At 32.0% G+C, this 24,026-nt stretch overlaps 1 protein-coding gene across 1 annotated transcript; it reads right to left on the reverse strand.

Annotated features, from left to right (window-relative positions):
* Positions 1 to 7,097: 7,097 nt before the first annotated feature.
* Positions 7,098 to 10,570, reverse strand: LOC123883385 (leucine-rich repeat extensin-like protein 4). Its single transcript, XM_045932167.1, has one exon. The coding sequence runs from the start codon at positions 10,181 to 10,183 to the stop codon at positions 7,775 to 7,777; it is 2,409 nt and encodes an 802-aa protein (XP_045788123.1). The 5' UTR covers positions 10,184 to 10,570; the 3' UTR covers positions 7,098 to 7,774.
* Positions 10,571 to 24,026: the final 13,456 nt, after the last annotated feature.

Raw genomic sequence — 24,026 nt, forward strand, 5'->3', positions numbered from 1 at the left:
ACTTTTGAAGCATTAAATTTCTTGTATCATTAAATGATGAATTTCTATTTCCAAAAACCGATCCAAATTAAACCGCATAATATTGGATCGGATTGGATCGGACTTTTTTTATTTGTCATCCAAAACCGAACCAAACTGCAAATGAATTTATTTTTGGATCGAATGAGTTTTTGCCTCAAAACCGATCCAAACCGAACCGCGAGCACCCCTACCCACAACTCATACAAACTCATTTTTGACACTTCTAATTCTATAATTATAAAAGAGTTAAATATGTTTCGAGTTTCTCAAAATATACTAAATTTTATTCTTAGTCTCTTTAAAAAAAATTCTTCAAATTTTGGTCATCGAAAGTTTTGGTTTTCAATTTTAGTCTCTGCTTTTTTATTTCGATGGTTCCCATATCATGTTCTAAATGATTTTTTTAAAAAAAAACATATAATTATTAAGATCTTAAAATATCATTAATTTGATTATTTAACTATTTAATATTTAATTTAACAATTTAATTTTTAATTTAATCGTCTCCTCATCACACCAGCAAGCTTACCATGGAACACACAAGATATACCAAGATTTTTAGCAAAACAACCAAGAGTAGCATTTGAACTATTTCTAAAAATACTACCACAAGCAGCTAGGCTAGGGCAACAAAGAACAACCCCATCAGTGTTGCATTTAATCCAATAAGATTTAGGAGGGTGCCAATAAATTTCTTTGATAATAGGAGCATTGGGTGAACCTTTATCGAAACTTTAAGAATATTTGGAATTCGTGAATAGAAGCAGAAGTTGTAGCATTGGTAAAATTCACAATGATATACAAATTACCACAAATACGATTAACAACGATATAAAAGCTAATCATTTTATTGTGGATGATCCTCGGTAGGTTTCAAAGCACGCTAACTTGTTTCTTATACTAGGGATTTTACGGTTCAGAGTGCCTATGTTTCTCAGAGTGCTAGGGGTCAAACCATTGAGGGAGACTTGAAGGCATTGTGGGGCTGGAAAGGACCTTATAGAATTCAAATTTTCATGTGGATAGCTGCTCATGAGCGTCTGCTCACTAATTATCGTAGGAGCAAATGGGGTGCTGGTATTTCCCCCACGTGCTCCGAGTGCAATAGAGACAATGAAACCACTCTTCATGTTTTACGTGACTGCCCCAAAGCAATCCAAATTTGGATTAGGTTGGTCCCTTCCAATCAAATTACTAATTTCTTCTCCTTTAATTGCAGGGATTGGATCTTCAAGAATATCAACAACCAGCGAAAAGGAATTCAAAAGGGGAAATGGACAACTACCTTTTTAGTGGCTTGTTGGCACATATGGACATGGAGGAACAAATCCATTTTTGAGGATGATTTTCAGCGTCCATCCAATCCAACCTACACTATCCTTAAAATGGTTGATGACATAGACAATTGTAACCACCATTCTATGAATATTAGCCATGGAAACACCGTTTTCATAGGCTGGAAAAAACCTCAAGAAGGGTGGGTTAAACTTAATTGTGACGGAGCATATAAGGATACTCTAGAGCTAGCTGGGTGCGGTGGTCTCTTGCGTGACTCTAATGGAAGATAGCTAACAGGGTACTCTCGCAAAATTGGAACTTGTGATGCTCTTAGTGCTGAGATGTGGGGGATGTACTTGGGTATGCAGCTCGCGTGGAGAAATGGTTTTCACCACCTTCAGGTGGAAAGTGACTCAAAAATCTTGGTAGACATGATAATGGGGAACGTTAAAATAAATGGTAAACCGCCTATTTTGGTGTGTCGCATTCAAGAGCTTTTGAAGTTGAATTGGCAGGTGCAGTTCAAACATACATGACGGGAGGGAAATAGAAGTGCTGATTGGCTGACTAATTTTAGCTTTTCTATAAATTCTTTCCAAATTCATGTAATGGAGACTCCTCCTAGTGGGATCTCAAATCTTCTTTTTGATGACATTTTTGAGGCTTGCATGCCTAGGAACATTCGTGTAACCATATAGTTTTCTTTTTCTTTTTGGGCTTCGGCCCTCTTTCTCTACCAAAAAAAAAACTTGTTTCTTATACTATTTTTTTCGATAGAATAGAAAATTTGTTTATGTGTTTTACTATTTTGGTTGCATTAATGTGGACTTTTAATTTAATCTTTCAACCTTTAGATTAACTTGAAGTTAGATTTTGATGTTGAAAGAGATTGACCATAATTCAGTTGAACTTGTATCTAAGTCCTCATTATATATATTCTCCACAATTCAGTTGTTGAATAATGAATACAATCATCTTTTCCCTATTCTTTTGTTGAAATATACTTTAAATGCAATGTGTGTAGAAATTTAAAAGGTTCTAATCTTAATCTATGTTCCAATAAACATCATTTTCCAAAATGTTTTTTTTTCCTTAACATCCCTTTCAAATTTTTAGGGGGTCCTAATGAAATTAAAGAACAACAAATGGGGTAACTGAAATGTGACTTTATCTAATAGATCCATTAGTTGCGGCAAAATTGTCTATTTCCTTCATGGTAAATTTAAAATTAAATTGTCCTTTTCTACTTCATTTAAGTTTTTTGACTTGTATCTTTTACACTGACATTTTTTCTATTTTCACTCATGAGAGTACATTGCTCAATTATTGGATCAGTAAAAAATGGAAACTGAAAAAAAATAGGAAGCATAAAATAGCAACATCCCCTCGCTTGGAATATTATTACAGTGCTCAAATCTTTTACATGTCAGCATTTCCTTTACATGAATGTATAGTTTTTATCGTACTTTTTTTTCAAGTAATTTAATGGTTAGAAAATTCATCTTAAAGATGAATAAGTACTAGAGTGTTTCGAACCTCAGCTTCTGCACATATAATATAATGTCCCTACCAACCAAATTAAACTCACGGGGGACATCTTACTTTACTATTTGAAGTGAATGTTCTTTGGTATAATAATGTATTTTTTACTAGTTGCACAAATTAATTCCTTAAAATAATTGAAATTTATTTAAAGATTTAATCTCTCTCAAGAAAATATTTTTGTGTTTAAAATTAATTGGTTGCCCTCAATATGTATATTTGATTTCATGGTGAGGTGGGTCAAAAGATAATTTTAGACACATAAAATTAATTTGACTTAAATAACTTTTTCTTGTTGAGGTTCAAATTAACTTTAAAAAAAAATAAAAAATCACTTTAGTAATCAAAATAGTGCCTCCCAATTGAACATTCAAACTTTCATCTTATATTTATCTTTCAACGTTGTGATCAATGGATAAGCGGCATCAAAATAGTGTGAAAAAACCTTACTCTTATAACTCTGCCACCTCGACTATATATGAATGATTTTTCATGAGAGTATGTGTGGATTTTATCACATAAGCCCCAAATCTATATGATTAGATGTATGAATATATGAATTAGTTGGCACACTGTCCACCCTATTGCCCCCTCACAATAAATGAATTACCTAAAAATATATAAGAGATAAATTTCCCCCTATTTGTTTACCACCATTCATTTTGCTTTTACTTTGGGGTGGTGGTGTTGTGGTGGGTGTTAAATGGTGATTTTTTTTATGGAATACACAAGGTTAAATACTAACCTATATTTGGTTGAATTGTACCACACATTAGGGGCCTAGCTAATCAGATTACAAGAAAAGAAAATCTATCTTTGGTTGTAATGTACCACATTCGATATTGTGAGGCATTGGAACAAGCTAACAACTTGTATCAAGAATTTGGTATAAAAATAAGGGTCTTGCTAACGAGTGTTCCCCGGACACTCTTTAAACATTCTATTTAAAGAACATTTTTATTCAAAAAAATCAAACACTACAATTTTCAATGCGTTGACTTTATGCATTTCCATAAAAGTTCTATAAAAAAACTTACTATTTAAGCTTTTAAAGAGTGCCCCGGGGGCACTCGTTAGCATTTACCTAAAAATAAACACAAGTAAAGAACTAGAATGTGTGAACTTGAAAAAGTTCATATTAAGTCCCACATTGCTCGGGACACTCACTTTAGTAGTGTTTATATACAACAATGTCACTACTTGGGGTATGCCCTAAGGGGTACCCAGTTTTGTAATCAGAGAACACCACACACCATATTGAATATCACACGTGCGTCGCCGTCGCTTTAAAACGTCTTAAAGAGAGCGTATTAAACCGCGACTCGGCCAGTAATTTCTTCTTGCCTATTTTCAAAAATCGATTTTCACTAAATGGGGAAATAACACATGGAAAAGGGTAGTGGTAAAACTAAAATCGCAGTTTTGTTTTATTTTTCTTTCTAAGATTCCACATTCGGTCAATTGGTTAATTTAAGGAATACTAATTCCATCATTCACTAATAGATGATATATTTAAAGTCAGAGTTTTGCTTTGTATAGATTGACTGACCAATACGATAAGTGACATCAAGAAAAATTTGAACATAAAATTTTGAGAAGAATACACTTGAAAGTTCTAAGTCTTCACTACTATGCCAACACATGTAGGTTAAACTAAATCTAAGTTGATTTGGAAGGAAAAAGATGAAGCAAAATCCCATATTAGAGAAAATGTAAATATGACTCTCACTCATTAAAATAATCTAACTTCGTTTATGAAGTCTTTCATTTGAGTGGAATTCTAACTCCGTATATAAAAAAAATTATTTTACATTATCAACATAAAGATTAATATAATAGTGAATTCAATCGTGAGAATAGCATAAAATTCCTACTAGGATCAAATACACTAATCACAAGTGGTTAAAAAATGACAATAGAGTACAGGGAGTATATTAGTAGGAGCATTTTCATTTTATTTCTTGAAACATAAAGTTGTTGTTTTGTGTAATGTGACTAAGGGGTCAATATCATGAGAGTCACTTTATGAAAATGCCATTAAATATGCTTGACCTAAATCACAGGCTGTCCTAGAAGTCTAATTAAATGATATAGTTATGTCCCGGTTGAGGCAATATAACACAAGTCAACTAACTTTGTAACATTAATATTTTTCATGAGTTTATTCTATTGCCTTATGAGTTTCTCGCGCGCTCTATTTTTACTCATCCGCCACTTAAGTAGTTGGGTGAATAAAAATAAGAAATTTGAAGAAAAACACCGTCCGCTACTTAAATAATATATGATGTTTGAGAAAATGAGAGGGCGGCAAAATAAACTCTCATTTTTCATTGCATATTGGATGTGAAAAAAATAGAAAGGCTTTACAACCCATGTGAATATATACATGGAGGGACCCTTGTCATTTACATCACTAAAAACCTTTGGTGGTGGGATATGCTTTTGCATTTTAACTATTTTTCCCTTTCATCCAAGGGTTATAAGGACAAGTGGAAGTTGTGTGCTTTTATGTTTTTCCACTTTTTCCCTTTCCCTAATACAAAGGTTATTGGAGAATTAATTTAAAGGCCAACCCCGCCAAGGTATATGGAACTTTCTTCACACTTGCCATGGTTGCTATAGTTGAGAAAGTGACTAGAGGCCCAAAGTTGTCTTCTAGATTTTGGAAATTTTAGAAGGGGAATTCTTTTTCTCTTTTGCTTTAGTAGGTGTGCATATTAAATGGTGTTACATGAAATTTTTCGACAACTAAGCCATGAGATGCGGGGTATGCAGCTCGAATCCTCTAGGTTTTCTACGAGAGTATTTCTGGTTTGGGACTTGCCGGATGTTTGGATTGGCAATGTCATACATTTTATTGCCTCCCAATGTAAATAGTGTAAATTTTAGAACAACAAGCACGCACATGATGAAGAGAAATTTCACCGTGAACAACACTAAATTAAATGTTATACTTTGAAGTTTCAATAAAATTGTATTCGCACTATGATTTTGTCAAATTCACTAAAATTTTAAACATATCCTTTATTAAATCAATGTACTAATTGGTTTGAGGTTCTAATTATTCACCACATTTGACTTCATAGTAGAGTATATTTCACTAGTTAGGTGGAATATAAACTTTTACTTTTATTATCTTTTTATGTATAGATTGGTCTCAATGGCCACCCAAATGAAGCACATTCTTTAGATTAGTTGTTCCCGATGTCGAACAGGCGTTGGTTTTGAACACCGATGCAATACCAACATTTATAATTATACTAAATTATGTCACTTTCTCACATTATTATCGGTGTTGACGTGTATGTGTCCGCAGGAATCTAAATCCCTTTTCAGATATCACAAACTTAACAGTATTCATGTTCACAATTCCAATGAAGAAAAGTATACGTGAAGTAAACAAATTTGAATTCAAATCAAGACAAATGGTGCACATGGAGTGTAATCTTGAACCATAATATAGTATTAACCATATGCAAGAAAAAAAGGCTCCATTAACAATTAATATAGTATAAACTATGGTTCTTGGGATGGAGGACATTAAGGTCCCACCACCATGAATCTCAATTAGTAGTAACCTGTTGACACTACTAGACAGTGGTTGAGACCTCGATCGAAGATGGAGGAGAATTTCAAACCACAATTACCATAATTGAAGGAATTAGGTCTAAATTAATTATTAATTATTAATTATTATCTTTTAAAAAAATCATCATATACAAATTTCTTTGTTAACCCTCCCACGAATGTTTCATTTTTGCTCCTACAGGATTAGAATATAAGTAAAATTTCATGATTAGAAAATTTATTGTTTGCAAAACAATAGTGCTATAGAATGAAATTTTGCTAATCAATCCATAATTTAAACAAATGAGCTCTATAAGCTCCCCATTTATATGAAGTATTCGACACATACACCGAATCATATGTGTAAGTGTTGTGTTGATGTATGACACTAGACGTGCTTCCAATCAGAAGTATTGGTGCTTCAGAGCACATTGCATATTAGAGCTATATAAGCTTCCCATTACCTATATGAAGCACTGATACACTAAACACGACACTAACACATAAACACTGAATCGCAGGTGTAGGTGTCGAACACTAGATACCAAAAACTGGATGTGTTCAGTGTCAATGCATCAGAGCACATTGCAGATTAGGGGAGGAAAAACTCCCACAACTAATAAGACAAGAGAAAAGGAAAAACATGCATACAGAAGATTCTGATAGCAGAGAAATATTTGAGACACTAATAAGAGAAAAGGAATTACCTCAATTCAGAAAATCAATACATGTAAAATGTTCATAAATTATACTATAAATTGCAATGCAAAAGAAACAAAAATAAAAAATAGGAAAAAAGTAAAAAAAAAAATATAAAAAAAAGTATGATATAAGAGAGACAATAACAATAAACTCCACAAACAAGAACAGCAGCAGCAATGCCACACACTGATCTTTGCAGGCCCTGAATTATGGTGTCATGGTCTCCAATTCATTCATTCATTCATTCCCATAGATACATGTTTTTACTCTGCAACCTAATCTTCTTTCTCAGCCATTTTTATTACACAACTTGAATATCCATAACAATTCAAATCAATATGAGACAGAGACATTCTCCTCTTACCTATAACTCAATCCACCATAACCTCATTTTTCAACATTTTTCTTTTCTCTTTATATCTATTGACCCACAAACAAGGACTAATTATGATTATGCTGCTTCCTGACACAAAACCCTTCTAGTTTTTTTTTTTGGTTTATTGTAATTTGATTTGATTTTTGCTCTAACATTGCGATGAGAGTCGCGGGCACGGATGCATATATATGACTGAATTTGATGATAAAAATGTGAACTTTGAAAATGTGTTAAAGGTTGGTGGTGGTGGAGAGGGAAAAAGGGTAAGAGGAGAAGTTCTCAAAAGAATCAATAAAAGGGTGGTGGTGGTGGTGATGCATATGATATTCCAACAACTGGTGGTAATGGCCCTTCATATACAGGTGTGGGTGGTGGTGAGACCGGTGGTGGTGGCGAAGAATAAACCGGTGGAGGAGGCGAAGAATATATCGGTGGTGGTGGGGGTGAATTGTAATGAACTGGTGGAGGAGGCGAAGAATATACCGGTGGTGGTGGGGGTGAATTGTAATGAACTGGTGGTGCATAATAAACTGGTGGTGGAGGTGGTGATGGGGATGGTGGTGGGTGATAAGGTGTTTGATATGGTGGTGGAGGTGAGTGTTCTTCACAAGGTGGTGGTGATGGAGGTGGTGGTGGTTCTATACAAGGTGGGGGAGATGGTGGTGGTGGGGAATGGACTGGTGGTGGAGGTGAGTGAATTGGAGGAGGTGGTGGGGGAGATAAATAGGGATAAACAGGTGGAGGAGGGGAGTGAGGTGGCGGTGGAGGCGAATGAGGTGGTGGTGGTGGAGGTGAATGAGAAGGTGGTGGAGGTGAGTTATAGTAGTATGGTACAGGTGGTGGTGGGGAGAATACAGGAGCCGGTGGAGGTGGTGGCGGTGGTGAATTTGGTGGCGGAGGTGGCGGAGACCTAACACAATATGGTGGTGGAGGAATTGGTGAAGGTGGTGGTGGAGGCGGTGGAGGTGGTGGCGGTAAGTAAACTGGAGGAGGGGGTGATGGTGGTGGCGGTGAGGGAGGGGGTGGTGGTGGTGAATATACTGGTGGAGGGGGTGGTGGTGAATATACAGGTGGAGGCGGTGGTGGTGAATATACCGGTGGAGGTGGTGGTGGTGGAGAAGGTGGTGGGGGTGATGGTGGTGGCGGAGGTGGTGAATACACTGGTGGAGGTGGAGGTGGTGAATACACTGGTGGAGGTGGTGGTGGCGGTGAAGGTGGTGGTGGTGAAGGAGGTGGCGGCGGTGGTGAATAAACTGGTGGCGGAGGCGGCGGTGGAGAGTATACCGGTGGTGGTGGAGAAAACACTGGTGGTGGTGGAGGTGGAGAAAATACTGGTGACGGTGGTGGAGGTGGAGAAAATACTGGTGACGGTGGTGGAGATATTGGAGTAACAACAGGTGGAGGAAACACCGGTGAAGGTGGTGGTGAAGGCAAAGAAGGTACAAAAGCTTTACACCTAAAAGAGTTACAATCAACACGGTGAGACAAAAACGACTTACATTCCTTCGCCGACCGTTGATTACTTCTCGCCGGCAAACAATTCTTCTTATCATCCACCTCCGGCAAAGCCAAACATCTCGGTGGTTCACCGGTAAAGAAATTATAAGAATAAGTAAAGTTTTGCAAATTTGGTAACGCGCAAATACTCTCCGGAATCTTACCGGAAAGAAAATTATGCGCCACATTCAAAACCTCCAAACTCACCGCATTTCCAACCGTCGCCGGTAACGGTCCCAATAACTTATTAAAACTAACATCAAACACCGTCAAATTCTTCAACAACCCTATCTCCTTCGGCAAACACGACTGAAAACCGTTATTCATTGCAATAATTTCATTCAAATTCGTCATGTTACCAATCCCCGCCGGAAAACAACCGTGGAAACGGTTATTCGCCAGAACAATAACTGAAACCGGTGAATTACCGAAATTATCCGGTAAATCGAACACAAACCGATTATGATTGATGAAAATCGCATCCAAATCTTTATCGAAAAGCTCCTTGGGTACCGTTCCTTCAAATTCATTAAACCTCAGATCTAAAAACTTCAACTCCGGTAACCGTAAAACAACCTCCGGAAACTTTCCGGCGAAACGGTTATTACTCAGATCCAACTCGAACAAGATTTTCAGCTTCTCAAACTTATGAGGAACCGTTCCACAGAATCGGTTAGTATTGACATGAAAAAGAGCAAGATCGGTTAAAAGACCAAGCTCTTCCGGCAAATAACCGGCGATATCACAGTGATTTAGATCGATTCCGGCGACGGTTAAGATTTTAGGGTTATCCAATGCGGGTGCACAGAAAACATTTGTGTAGTTGCATACATTGGAACCTACCCAATTAACAGTACAGTTATTTGGATCAGAAAGAATAGCTTGTTTCCAAGCTTGTAACGCCACGTAAGCGTTTTTGATGCGGTTGTTTGAGAAAACTAAGGTTGGATCCACCGTAACATTTTCACCTCGGTCACCAAATTCATCTCTATAGTAAAGAAGTTGTCGATGTTTGATGTACATCGTTTCAGCTTGTGTGAGTTCATGATGTTGTTGGAATTGGTAGTGGTGGGACCCATCATGTTCAAAGACATTATACGATGAAACAACACTTGAAGATGATGTTACTAGTGTTGTTGTTAAACCTAGGAAGAATGAAAAAAGAACAATAACATAAGAACAATGCTCTTTATTCTTCATCTCACATGAGGCATCTGAAAAAATGAATGAAAAAATTTCAATATTTTTGTAGTGGGGTTTATGGAAAGATTAAAGCTTTGTGAGATCTAAGGTGAATGAATGGAAATGGAAATGGAAATGGAAAATGAAAAATGTGGGTGTTTGTGTTTTTGTGTGGGGGAGGTAGTGAGAGAGAGAGAAGAGGAAGAAGAGGGTTTTGTTTGGTTTGTGGGTTTTTTAGGGATTTTGGAACTGTGTGTGAAGGGTGTATATGAGTGTGTGAAGAGAGAGAGAGGGTGAGAGTGGAGATGAAATAATTCATTCTAAGGGACAGCTAAATCACAGCTCAAAGCCCACCAGATTCTTTCTCTCTCTCTTTTTTTCTTTCTAGGCTCTAGCTTTTTTTTATTCAATATTTTTAATTTTTGGTTGGTTTATTAACTTTTATTTTTGGTTTGACTAACATTTTTATATGTGGAGAAATGAAAAATTTAGAATTTGAATTTTTTTTTGTTGATAGATGAAATGAAGTAATTGAAAATTCACACACAAAGTGAAGTGATGGGTTTGAACCTTGATCCTGATGTTCGACACTAATAATTTCAATATTTCTCTTAGTTGAGCTAGGATTTATGGACTTCAAATTTTAACTCTCATAATAATAATAATAATAATAATGCCTTTAGTGTAAATAAAAAAAATGTATTTAGTAGAATTGCAAATAAGAAATTGGTTAGTTTATTACTTTTTCCTTTTTTTGTTGATAGACGAAATGACAAAGCTATTGAAAACTCACACACATAAAATTGAGTGATCGGGGTTCGAACCACAGTCCTAACGTCCGACACTAATAATTTCGACATTTCTGCGAGTTGAGTTAGAATTTGTGTACCTTATTTGTTTTTTTTAACTTATTCATTTTGTGAATTTTTGTTTCTTTGGTTATTCATTTCTTTTGCATAGTAATTTAATTTTTCCTATAGTCTACCTTAATTGGTAATATTTACTGTAGATGTTTTTTTTTATAAGCATTTACTGTAGATGATTGATTAGGATTGATGTTTTTTACGTTTATTTGAGTTTGAATTTGAAATATTTATTTTATAAAAGGTTTTAATGTTTATTTGGTTTCGTGCTTATGCTTGTAAATTTATGTCTGCATTGTCACTTTTTACATAATTATTTTGTAGACAATGTGAAAGTTACCATGTAATTATTTTCTTCAAAGTCAAGTCCACGTTAAATAAAACAAACTATCTAACATTTTTGTGAGTATAACTTAATTGTTAAGAATATCATATTATGTATATAGAAGTTTAATGTCTCTACCAAATAAATTATATTCGCATCTCACGGAACCGTCAAGACATTTTTTAAAAAAAATTAGGATAAAAGTCTAACATTTTTAATTAATATAATAATTAAGACTAGCTGACAATGTAAAGAAATCATAGTAATTTTTTTTATACTGAAAATCATAGTAATTTTGCATAATTAAGAAGTTGTAAATAAACCATTTACTATCTACACTAATGATCATTCATTTTAGGAAAAAAAAACAACTTAGTTGTCACTCACTTTCAAAACGTAGACGCGGATAGAGGAATAAGCGTGTGCAAACAGTGCAATGGAATAAACAGTTGTCAAAAAATATTAATTAGACTTTTTAACGAAAAAATAAAACAAGTATTCCTTTTAGTTGAAAATGTGTTTAGAAAATAAATTACCATAAAGAATACTAGTATTTGTTTTGAGTAATCATTGTTTCCGTTACTATATTTTAAAACGAAAATAAATATGATAATTATTATTTGTAGTTGTTGTAACTTACGTTTTTTTTCTATTGAAGAAAATATAGAAAGCTGTTAGCATGATCATCGACTTTGAATGGTAGCTCAAGTTTAATTAATTAATTTAAAGAGTTATACTTGAATTGTCAAATTGTTTTGTTTAATAATAACCTGAGAGGTGGTTGTTTGTGTCGGCGTCCGTTGCCATGTCAGAGTCGTCTTGTCTAAAAATTAAAAATTTACTATATGAAATACATAATAAAAAATTCTTTTGTTTTTTTTTGAAGAAAATTCTCAAAATTGGGGGATATGTTAGTTCAATAGTCTATTTGGTAAGTTCAATAAGCTAATTTATAATTTACTAGTTCCACACCCGTGCGATGCACGGGTGTTATACGGTATTTTACATTATAATGTTGAAAAATCATTCGTATAAATTGAAACAATAAGTATTATGAAAATTATAATAATAATATCAACAACAACAAAATAATAATAATAATAATAATAATAAAAGTGATGTAAATATAAGATAGATATTAAAGATGTGTTTATACATTTCGAAAAGATTACAATGGATCCTATTGCATCTACCAAAATAAGTTGGTAATCCATAAATTGTCATGTCACTATGAAAACGGTTTGTGGTTATACTCATACATTGTGGTTAGATTAGTGGTTGCACAACTATCTAGGAATTATATATATATATTATACATTTAAAAAACTTATTTATACATCACATTTGAAATTACTTTGGTATCTTCTTCATTAACATTGATTAGCAATATCTTTAATTCATTCTTCAAAATAACTATGGAAATGACAACATATAATTGACCATGGAAAACAATCGATGTTGAAACATAAGTTTTTATTTATATTATAAATCTCATTGAAGGATTCTGAGTTGGATAAACTACTTCATTATCTCTTACCAAAAAACTACTGTATTATCGAATTTGACATTTATATTAATTTGAAACTAATTGGAGCAAAGATAAACCAACTTAACTCATACTCAAATATCGAATATGATAAAAATCATACGGGGCATAACAACCATTAGTAAATTTTATTTTATCTATTTTTTTTACTAACATTAGAAAGTAGTCATAACAATCGACCAACTCCTTATATTTACAAAGATTAGAAAAAATATTATAAGCAAAAACATTAACTTTTTTGAAAGAAAAAAAAAACAATAAAATACACAAAATAATAAAATGAACAAAAAAATTTAAAATGAATAATAACCCAAAACAATAATAATAATAATAATAATAATAATAATAATAATAATAATAATTACAATTAGTACCCTACATTAAATGGATGTAAGTGGATGATGTGGCTAAATGAAAAGTTTTCATTGGTTTATGGATTAGGGTTTAGATAGACAATTCCACAACTATCTAGGATTTATATATATAGATTAGATTAGCTTATAAGCTTGTTTAATAAAAATGGATGTGTTTGGTAATAAACTTATCTAATTAGCTTATAACGTTTTTTGAGATGTTATTTCAAGTAATGTATGAGCTTATAAACAGACACATGCATGCTCGTGGGTCCACAACCTTTAGCCCCTTACCCTCGACTGGGGGGCTACTGTTCCGGATACACCAAAATAGTCCTACATCACTTGATAATTGAGGCTAATGGTAGTTTATATATATAAGACTTACACCTTTTCTACAAAGGATAAAACTCTAATGAGTTAACCCTATAGTGGACAATCTCTCGTAGAGTGCGTTTGATCTGCTAAAAAATAAGGGACATGACATGACAACTTCTATTGTATTGTGTTTGATTTTAAAATTGTTCATGGTACTGGACAAACTAGGGGGTAAGTGACAGGACAAAAACTAAATTCTTGTACCTCACAGGACCGCGGGACAACCATTTGTCATCTGCATAAGTTGTCTAAAATGCCAAAATAACTATTTGTCCACCAAACATCGTACAACACAAAGTTTGTTCAGGTTGAGAATAATGCCTAAATATCTTTTTTGGAAGATTTTATATTTAAATATAGTTTAGATTTATATTTGAAATAAAATAATATTAGGGTTTATGATTTATATTTCTGTTTAGAATATTTAAGATTTGTTTAGAATTTATTATAGGATTAATGTTTTTTTTTATGTAGCTCTATATATAGAGCCATAAGTATGATGAATAAAACAAGAACTTTAGTATTCTTCATATAACCCTATATTTGAGGAGAGTTTACCTTAAATGTCTGTCTTGTATTGTCAAACGGACCCATAGATGTGGACTTGAGGTTGGATCGAAACAATTTATAAGTTAGGATTGTCCTTATTTATAAACATATATTTAGATTATATTGCTATTAATGTGAGGCACTTGTTCTATTATTTTTTTTGGGCCCTGCCCTCTTTTAGCAACAAAAAAAAGTGAGGCACTTAATACAATCTTTGCGTCCAATATTATTAAGTTTGATGCTCAGATATAAATAGTGGATGATCCAATTAAAAAAATTAATAGTAAATCTCAACAGAAACTAGGAATTGAGTTTAACTCAATTCTATAGATCGGTACACAAAGCAATGATTGCTCTCGTTTGTAAATATATATTCAAAAGTTAGCAGGATGTTAAGGAGCCGAAGTTCCAGAGTTCAAGTCCTGGCAAAAGAGAAAAAATTAACATAATATTGTGATACTAACAACTAACATTGCTTCGCTGGATGCGTTGGTGGGTTGCAGTTTGCTCATATCCATGTGGAGTGTTTAGTTGTCGGGGTTTTCTTTTGTTTGGAAGGGACTGATTCGACGATGATGTTGTCGGTAGGAGATGTTTCTATGCTGCTTCACTTCAGTTTCATTGTTTCGTTTTTGGTTTTAGATTGTATTGTATGGGGAGGATTGAGATAGTTGTTTGTTGTTATTGTTGTTTGGCAAGTGTTTCCATCACCTCGAGTCGTTTCTTTATTTGTTTCGAAATCCCTTATCTTCTTGTTTAGGGATTTTGTTCATTAATGTTATGAACTATTTCTAGAGAATAACTAGAATAGAGAAGAAGGAGAGAAAAGGGAGAAGAGAAAGGAATAGAGTATTGTATTGTTCTATTCAAGGTGTGTCTTTTACATTGTGATATAGTCATATATATAGGAGATTACATGGGCCAAGATTATGGGCCTAGACAAATGGACATCCACATCTATACTATTCATAACACTCCCCCTTGGATGTCCATCGATGATATGCCTCATTAAAACCTTACTATTAAAAACCCAGTGGGAAAAATCATAGTGAAGGAAAAAGAGTACAACATCTTTTGTGTGTGAACTGCCTCGTTAAAAACCTTACCAGGAAAACCCAGTGGGACAAAACCACGGTGAAGGAAAAAAGAGTGCAGAACATATTTATATCTCCCCCTCATAAAGACAATTGTATATGAGACGAAGAAACTCAAATAATCTTATGTAGTTGTAGTAGTTGCTCAAAAGTTTTACTTGAAATTGACTTTGTAGAAAGACCTGTCTTATCTTCTTGATCATATACTCTTCTCCAAATATGTAGTTTGTGCGACATTATCTTCATGTTGAATCGTTGCAAGAACCCTTTAGAAGAAAACTCACAAATTCTTGTATCTGATGAATCATATACTTCAACCAAAACACATTCTTGATTTATCTTCTATAGTGCTCATCTTTCCTCATCATTTTGTTTCATGAGATTGTTATTGTTGTTTGTTTCATAGATCTCCATGAGTAATTGTACTTCTTCATGTGAACATATAGTTTGTTTGTGATCTATACCTTTACGAGGATTAAACAAATTACCTGCATATCTAAAATAGCAAAGTATATACTTGATGATATATTGACAACAAATAATAGGTTAACAATGTATTTGTCCCCATTAGAACCAAAATGTGGTGCTTCAAAACCAATTAGTTCTTCACCATTTACTCGAACTCTAAAATGGCATTTGTTTACATCGACGATCTTACAAAAATTAGGGTACGTAATTGATCTTATAGAATCATTTTAGAACCTTTTGTATATAAGCTTCATGATTCACAAAATATTCTTCAAATACTTATTTTGTAATAAATAACAATATCTCAAGCTCTTTGGGAGTCTCTTGATGATACAATCTTAAACAAATTTATTGCCAAATATTTTCTTAAAATGAACAAATTGTCATTTTCATATTTCTCACTTGGAAATATTCAACATGCATATAGATGTTGCTCGAGTATATAAGGAGACTTATTCATCTTTATTAAGTCATCTCTCCAATATATATGTGTCTTACGAAAATTAAATCCTTCTGGGATTTTCATATAATCATCATTATCAAGTGAGCTAGTCAAATACGTTAAAACACATATTTCACATAAATTGAGTATTTCATATGCTACTCAACTTAATTAATTACAAAGAAGTTTTGGAATTCACTTTAGGTGAATATGCTTCTTGAAAATCAATGATAGACATTTATCAATATACTTGAATAACAATTCAAACTCTAAATATTTGATTTTCATTATTTTTCTCTTGAAAATTTATTCATATCGAATTATTTCCATCTGCAGATGGAATGGACTATTGGTCCAAAAACATTCTGCTTTGCAAAGCTAGTTTAATTTTGTATCAATTGCGTCTATCTATTTAGTCAATCATTTCATTGTCTATAATCCTTAATAGACTTTGATTTATGATCCTCATTATTTCTTATCATATATAGCGCTATATTATATAAATAAACATCGTCAACGTTGATTTTTCTTTCGGTTTCATCGTATTCCATTCATGACATAATTCGTCGAGATCTCTTTATTTTCATAAATTTCAGGTACCTGATAAGTTCTTATGGAACTAGAAAATTAATTATGTCAAATAATCTTTTCATATCCTCACTTGGGTCATCTTTCTTTTTAGCTCCTTTTCTTATTTGAGGATTTTAATCTTTGGAACCGACTGACCTACCACGCTACAGGGTGGTTAAAATTCATTTGCAATATAAGATTGTCCAACAGGGACATCCATTTTGATTGGAGCATTAGCAGCTGATAGTTGATTTCATAAACTTTGCAAATGATACATCTTTTGAACATTTGGTTCAATCTATTTTATATGAGGATCAAGATGAGATAATAATAACTATTTATTTCAAGTGATTCATTTGAACTTCAGGTTCATATTTTTCAGCTGCTTATTCCCTCCCCCTAATATTGGGAAAACTAATTCATCATCACTTGAAAATTATCCTTCTGGGCTATAAACAAGTCCCTATTGGCTCAATATAATTTATAAGGGATGAAGAGTTGTATCAAATATATTTTCCCAATATTCTTTAATAATTCATCGTATTGCATTATATTGGAGCAATTGGAACATACCAACACATCCAAAAATGCTTATATGAAAAATATTAGAGTATAAAACTAAACTTAATTGCAAGTTAGGGGGAAGACTTTCGTATAATAACTTATTGGCTTGAGCGAATCAATATCTCAACATATATATTTAAATGTTCCCAAAATATAAAATAGAACATAGAAGTATTGATCTCATAAGTATCGATCATGTAATTAACTTTAGACGTCTAAAGAATGGATCTTCAAGTCCATTATTATTTTTGTTTGTATGAACATATTCTACAAGATGTTCGGTATAAATTTCAATTAACATATGATACTTATCAAATACTTTCTAGAATAATATATACATAATGAGCTCTCAAAAATAATCTCACAAACTTTTGGTTGTGAGTTGATAACTAACATACATGTGACCATTTAGTTGATGCATCAATTAAATTATAGAAATTTAATTGGTCCACATGATCGGTGTATTGATTTATAAATATCACCTTATATATAAAATAAGAGACGCTCGTTTACTAAATTTATCAATTTTCTTCGGGAACTAGTAATACACAAAAAGTGTTAGATTGAATGAACTTCTGGCCATTCAATACATATTCATAGAAATTTTTCGCTTCATAATAGACCAGAAATGACCCAATTGATCTTGCCAATGATAAAATTAATATGATTTATTTGTAAACTTCTGGTTTACTTGAACATGTGCTTAAATTGCACTAATATCATAAGTACACCACAAACTAGAGACAAAAGTTGATAATATGTCTCGTAATATAGAGATAAAATATTTCCGTCGTTTCTTGTTTCAATATGATATTCATTTATGTGAATATCTTTCGGTAACAAATTTCTTTAAGACTTAAAATATAAAATATATTAGCAAAGTGCAACTTTGCTTCTCGATATAATAATGCATTGTCTCTTCTGGAGCCTTCAATAATTTTCGTACTACCAAATATAAAATTTAATTTTTCATGAATAGTAGTATCGATGAATATTTTCAAGCTAAACAAATATGTTTCTACAAAAAAAATCTTTTCGGTGGAACGCAATAAAAAAATAGTAATAATTTATTTGTATGAGAATTAAAAGAGTAAAAATAAAGTATAACAAAATAATGTTTATGTGGATTTCAGTAGAATTAGAAATTAAAATATAGTAACAATTAAAAGATTTTAAAATTAAAATCAATCAATTGATTTAAATATGTAACCGAATAATTAAAATCAATTTATGTTTGCAAGGAATAATTTTTTTTTTTTTAAGAGCAAAGAATAATCATTATTATGAGAGGAAGAAAAAAACGTTTGAACCATGCATTCAATCACGAGTTTAATATATCAATAATATCCATCCAATGTATGTACAACAATGGATATACAAAATATTCTTGAACTTTTTTTTTTCAAAGTTGCTACTTCAAGAGCATATTCAAGAGACATAAATAATTCTTCTATTGATTTCCTTTTAATTTTGGTTCACCTTATACCAAGATCAAATATATCATATAGATTGTAATCATGTTGTAAAATTTTGTAAGTTCTTCAGGAACTTAACAATATATCTCTATCAACAATGGCTATGGAAAATTACAATTTTCCAATCCTTCTGGAATACTTGATATTAAACTTTTGCTTATTCAAGAACTATATCTTTAGGGAAATTAAAATATTAGTTCTTCAAGAATTATACCACCAATATTTATAAACATTGATTATGAAAAATTGTTCTTCAGCAATACTACAAGAAATGCTTTAATATTGAATTTTAAGTTCTTCAAGAACTATACAAATAATTTTTTCATTAACAATGGTTCGGGAAATTCATATTCTTTGAGTAATCCATCGGAGATCATTATTATTAAAGCATTAGTTCTTCAAGAACTATATCACAAGTGATCTTCATAATGATTAAGAATAATTTATTCCTTGTGCATTCAATTGGATTTTCCCTTTTTCTTCTTTAGTTCTTCAGGAACTAATTTGCCCACTTTTTACTCTTTTTTTCATTATTTTTTTTCACTTCTAGTGAGAAGCCGAAATTTTAAAATTAACACAGTCATGACTATTACCACGACCATGACCACAAATTTTTTTTCATGGTAATCGTGTGTTACTACATTCACTTCTGGGAATGGAGTAACATCAGTGGGTTAGATTTCATTCACTTCGGGGAATGATTTTTCATTTATTTATCATTGATATATACTATCATCAAATAATAAAATTAAGCAAATAATTAGATAAACATACTAAACACAGTCTAATAAAAGATAATTCCAATGAAATACTAATATAATGTAACGTACTAAAATTTTATAATGCAAATTAAATAGTAACATAATGAAATTAATAATAATTATAATGTAACATATGCTATGAATGAGATTAATTAGTAACTTATTGAAAATAAATTGGAATATTTTTATGCTTTAGCTTTACAATATGATGATACATATTAAATTATTATTATTATTATTTATTTATTTTTAATCAGCATGATATGCATAGATTATACACTATTATTATTATTATTATTATTATTATTATTATAACAATAAATAAAATAAATTCAATAAAAATTATAAATAGCCAAAACTCTAAAAAAAATTGATAAAGCTATCCTTCAGGGATGCATGTATATGTATTTTGAATTCTTCTGGAATTCATAAGAAATAATTTATAAGAAGTTCTTCAAGAACTATATAACATCATTATAATGTAAAATTAATCATTTATGCAATTCTTCAGGAATGCATACAACATTGAGTTCTTCAGGAACTGTATAACATATATTATAATGTAATAGGAATACATATATTGGTGCAATCCTTCAGGGATGCATAAATATATTGAATTATTCATGAGTTCTTCAAAAACTCTATAAATATAATAGATCTTATCAATTATTTTGTACATCCTTCAGGGATGTGTCCCAATTGAATTCATCAAGATTTCATGGAGAACAAAATTTGGATTTTTTAAGTTCTTTAAGAACTATATAATAGATCAAATCAGTTATTTTTTTCAATCCTTCAGGGATTGATATTTTAGAAGCGTAGGTTTATGAATCTTCAGGATTCATATTTTAAAATTTCATCATACTATGAATCTTCAGGATTCATATTTTTAAAATTTCACTACGATACTTCTGGATCGTAGGCTGTGAATCAATATAAAAAAAACGAAAAAAAATAGAATAAAAAATACAAGAAATAAAATTATCACCTCTCATGGTTGCTATACCTTTCTAGAGAGGGGAGAGAGACTATCGTGCTGATAACGTGTTATGAACTATTTCTAGAGAATAACTAGAATAGAGAAGAAGGAGAGAAAAGGGAGAAGAGAAAGGAATAGAGTATTGTATTGTTCTATTCAAGGTGTGTCTTTTACATTGTGATATAGTCATATATATAGGAGATTACATGGGCCAAGATTATGGGCCTAGACAAATGGACATCCACATCTATACTATTCATAACAATTAATAAAATTTAGCCGATTCAAAAAAAACATTGTTTATAAAAAAAATTCAAAAGATCTTATAAAAAAAGATTAAATTAAATTAAATTATGTCATGAGTCATGACATTTGGACTTTTTCAATTTTCAAACAATCCCGTGATAGTGATAATTTATGGACGGCTTTTTGCCTTATGAATGAATTTATGGCTTTTTGCCAATTTACAAACTCCACCGATTTTCTTTTTCTTTACTTTTTTTAATTAATTCTTTTGAGATTTTTTATTTTTGTAGATAGCTAAATTTTCTAGTAACTTTAATTATATAAAGCAAAATGTTGATTGACTATGAGAGTTACTAGTAGGACCTACGTGGGAGAAGAGTGCCATTGGTTCATTCATTGTGAGTAAATTCAAAGTATATTGTGAGTAAATTACATTGCGAGATTCATGTTGGAGAAACTCCTAGATTTTTTTTGCGTTGCAGTAAGTTTATGAGCTCAATTTAAGACTCGTTGACTTTGAATTGAGCTAAGGTATATGGATGACTAAAATCATATTTAAGTTGTAAAGAAAAATATTTAAGTCTTTATAAAAATAATACTAAATCTTACAAAACAATATAAACTAATAAAAAATAGAAATATTTGTCACAATCATATGCTCTTAATGTATTGTTTGGTAGCAACAATTAAACAAATAAAACACAAGAAAAATAGTAGGATACAATGGATCTTTTCATAATTTTCTTCCAATCACTACATGATCAAATGCTTGTTAGCAGTAGTTGTTAACACACAAAAGCGCGTTTGGTTCATAAAAAGTTAGCAAACAACTGGTTGTAGTTAAGTGCTTAATACAAATGCCAAATATATCCATTGTCTAGTTGCATTAATTTAATATTATAGACCATTTTATCTCCAAATTAATAATATTTCATTTTCATTGGTACCAATTAATTGAACCATTCTTTTCATAGCATATTTGTCTTCACTCTTCATATATCTTAGGCCATAAAAGATCAGCACCAAAATTCTAACTAAAACAAATTAATGATTTGAAATAATTTGTTAAGTCTTTTACATTTGCCCACTAGTGTTTTGACTTTTGATCATAAATCAATCCACTTAATAATAATTTCTAGTTAAGCTTTCACTATTAAATCTCGGGCTAATATTCCATCATTAAGTTTATAGGTTCAGCTAAATCAAACCGCTAATTTATAGTAGTTTATTTTTATTTATTACAATTAGCATTTCATTCACAACCACATACTAAATACATAGTACATCAATAAAAATATTAGAATTAATTCTAAATGTGACTATCCTTATAAGTACATGAACGACCTTATTTATTTGTCTTATATGAAACTCAATGTGAGAGTTTTCAAAGGCGCAAAAAATATTCTTTTATAACATCATCAACTACATCGTTCCAGCCTTATTTGCTTATAAAGGTTAAAATATCTACTGCCCTCCGTAAATTCATTTATTATTAGCTAGTTTATCTATCATATGCTATTTTTGTAAAAAAATTTAGTAAGTGAATGTTAATTTATTGGTGATCAAGAAGGTCCGTGGTCTAGGCAAAGGCAAGTGACCTCCATTATATTTGCGAGGGATGCTAGCTTAAGGTCTATGAGGACCTACGCACGTGATTATTTTTATTTTTTTTAAAAATATTAATTTCTTGAAGGATGTTTCAGTTAACTTAACAAAAAATTAAATGTCTCTAATTGCGCATGGACTGAAGAGGATACTTTAGATTCATCCCAAAAACACGTTACTTGTAAATTTTCTATATCCTTTCCTTTCATCCATGCTTTTTTTAAACCAAACAATCCATTTTATTATGTTGAAAAAAAAGTAAAAGTTGAATCTAAAAAACATATATATGGAACAAGGTTCATAAACATCCCAGCAACCGTGTGGGTGGAATGAGCTAGTGTTGCATCCTAAGTACAAAACATTTATGGCAGTGGCGGTTAGATCACGACCTTGTAGCTACTATAGCTTGTGAGTTTGTGACCTCTCATTCTAGTTCTTCACGTGAATAAAAGAAAAGAGAAAAAACAAAACCTAAAAAACTCTTTCATACTCTCTTGTCCAACAATAATAATTGTCGGTATAAAAATTAGGTTAATATAATTTTCATTTTTAATGACATAAGTTAAGTTCTTGTAAATAGGGATGTAATTTGGAAGTATGGAAGCGGATTGTATGATATTTGTACTCTTTTTAGATAATGATATGATGTTAAGTTCAACTATTTGATTCATAAACTAAATTTAACGAATTAGTTGTTAAATTGACTATCAAATTTGAACGGTTCATTTGTCAGTTTTAAGTTGATGATATTTATTCTGTTCTACTCTCAAGTGCGTCACACCACATTTTGAGGTATTGTCTGCTTTAGGTCGTGTGTGAGCCCTCATAGTTTTGTTTCTTGTAAAAGGTGCATCGGTGGGTTAAGGTTTGTGAGTGTTGTATATAAAATACGCGCTTTAGCCTCGATTTCCAAGCGATGTGAAACTTTTTTGGTGTATCGGGAGAGTTGCCCCTCAATTGAGGGTAAGGGGCTAGGCCATGTTGCATCTGTCCCTTCCTTCTAGTGTCAATGTTCCGTTCTACCCTCAAGTGCTCCACACTACGTTATGAGGTATTATCCGCTTTATGCCGAATGCATATGAGCCCTCACGATTTTGTTCTTGTAAAAGACGTCTTGGTGGATTAATGTGTGTGTGTATTGTATTTAAACTACCCTTAGCCTCGATTTTCAAGCGATGTAGGATTTTTTAGGTGTACAGGAACAATACTTCTCCAATTCCCCTTGGTTTACAAAAAAATATTCAAATTAACGTTGAAAATGCAAAAATTAAGATAAGCTCACTGGGATTTTGAAAAAAGATTCATTTTAAAACTTCACTATTTTGTTTTGGATGTTAATTAACCCTCCGACTTTTATGAAAAGAGACCCTAAAAATTTGAAATTCGGCCGCGATATAAGTAAAGTCCGGTCAAAAAATCGATTTAGGAAAATTAATTATTTTCTATAAAAGTAAGACTTTAAACTATATATTTTGTGCAAGTGTAACACAAGATGAAGGGGAAAAGGACTCAGGTCCCACTCTTTGCCTCTCTACTCACGTCAAAATTAATTGTTATCCCAGTCCCATGGCTCTCTCTGTTGTAGCACAGCACACAGTGGTAGAATATGGACTATTTCTATACTTATGGTCCTTGCATCATTG

Source organism: Trifolium pratense, linkage group LG5, assembly GCF_020283565.1.
Source record: "Trifolium pratense cultivar HEN17-A07 linkage group LG5, ARS_RC_1.1, whole genome shotgun sequence".
NCBI lineage: Eukaryota > Viridiplantae > Streptophyta > Magnoliopsida > Fabales > Fabaceae > Trifolium > Trifolium pratense.

What these genes read in the sequence shown, in the direction of transcription:
- LOC123883385 (XM_045932167.1), bottom strand. Translation starts at nt 10,183, where the DNA reads ATGAAGAATAAAGAGCATTGTTCTTATGTTATTGTTCTTTTTTCATTC.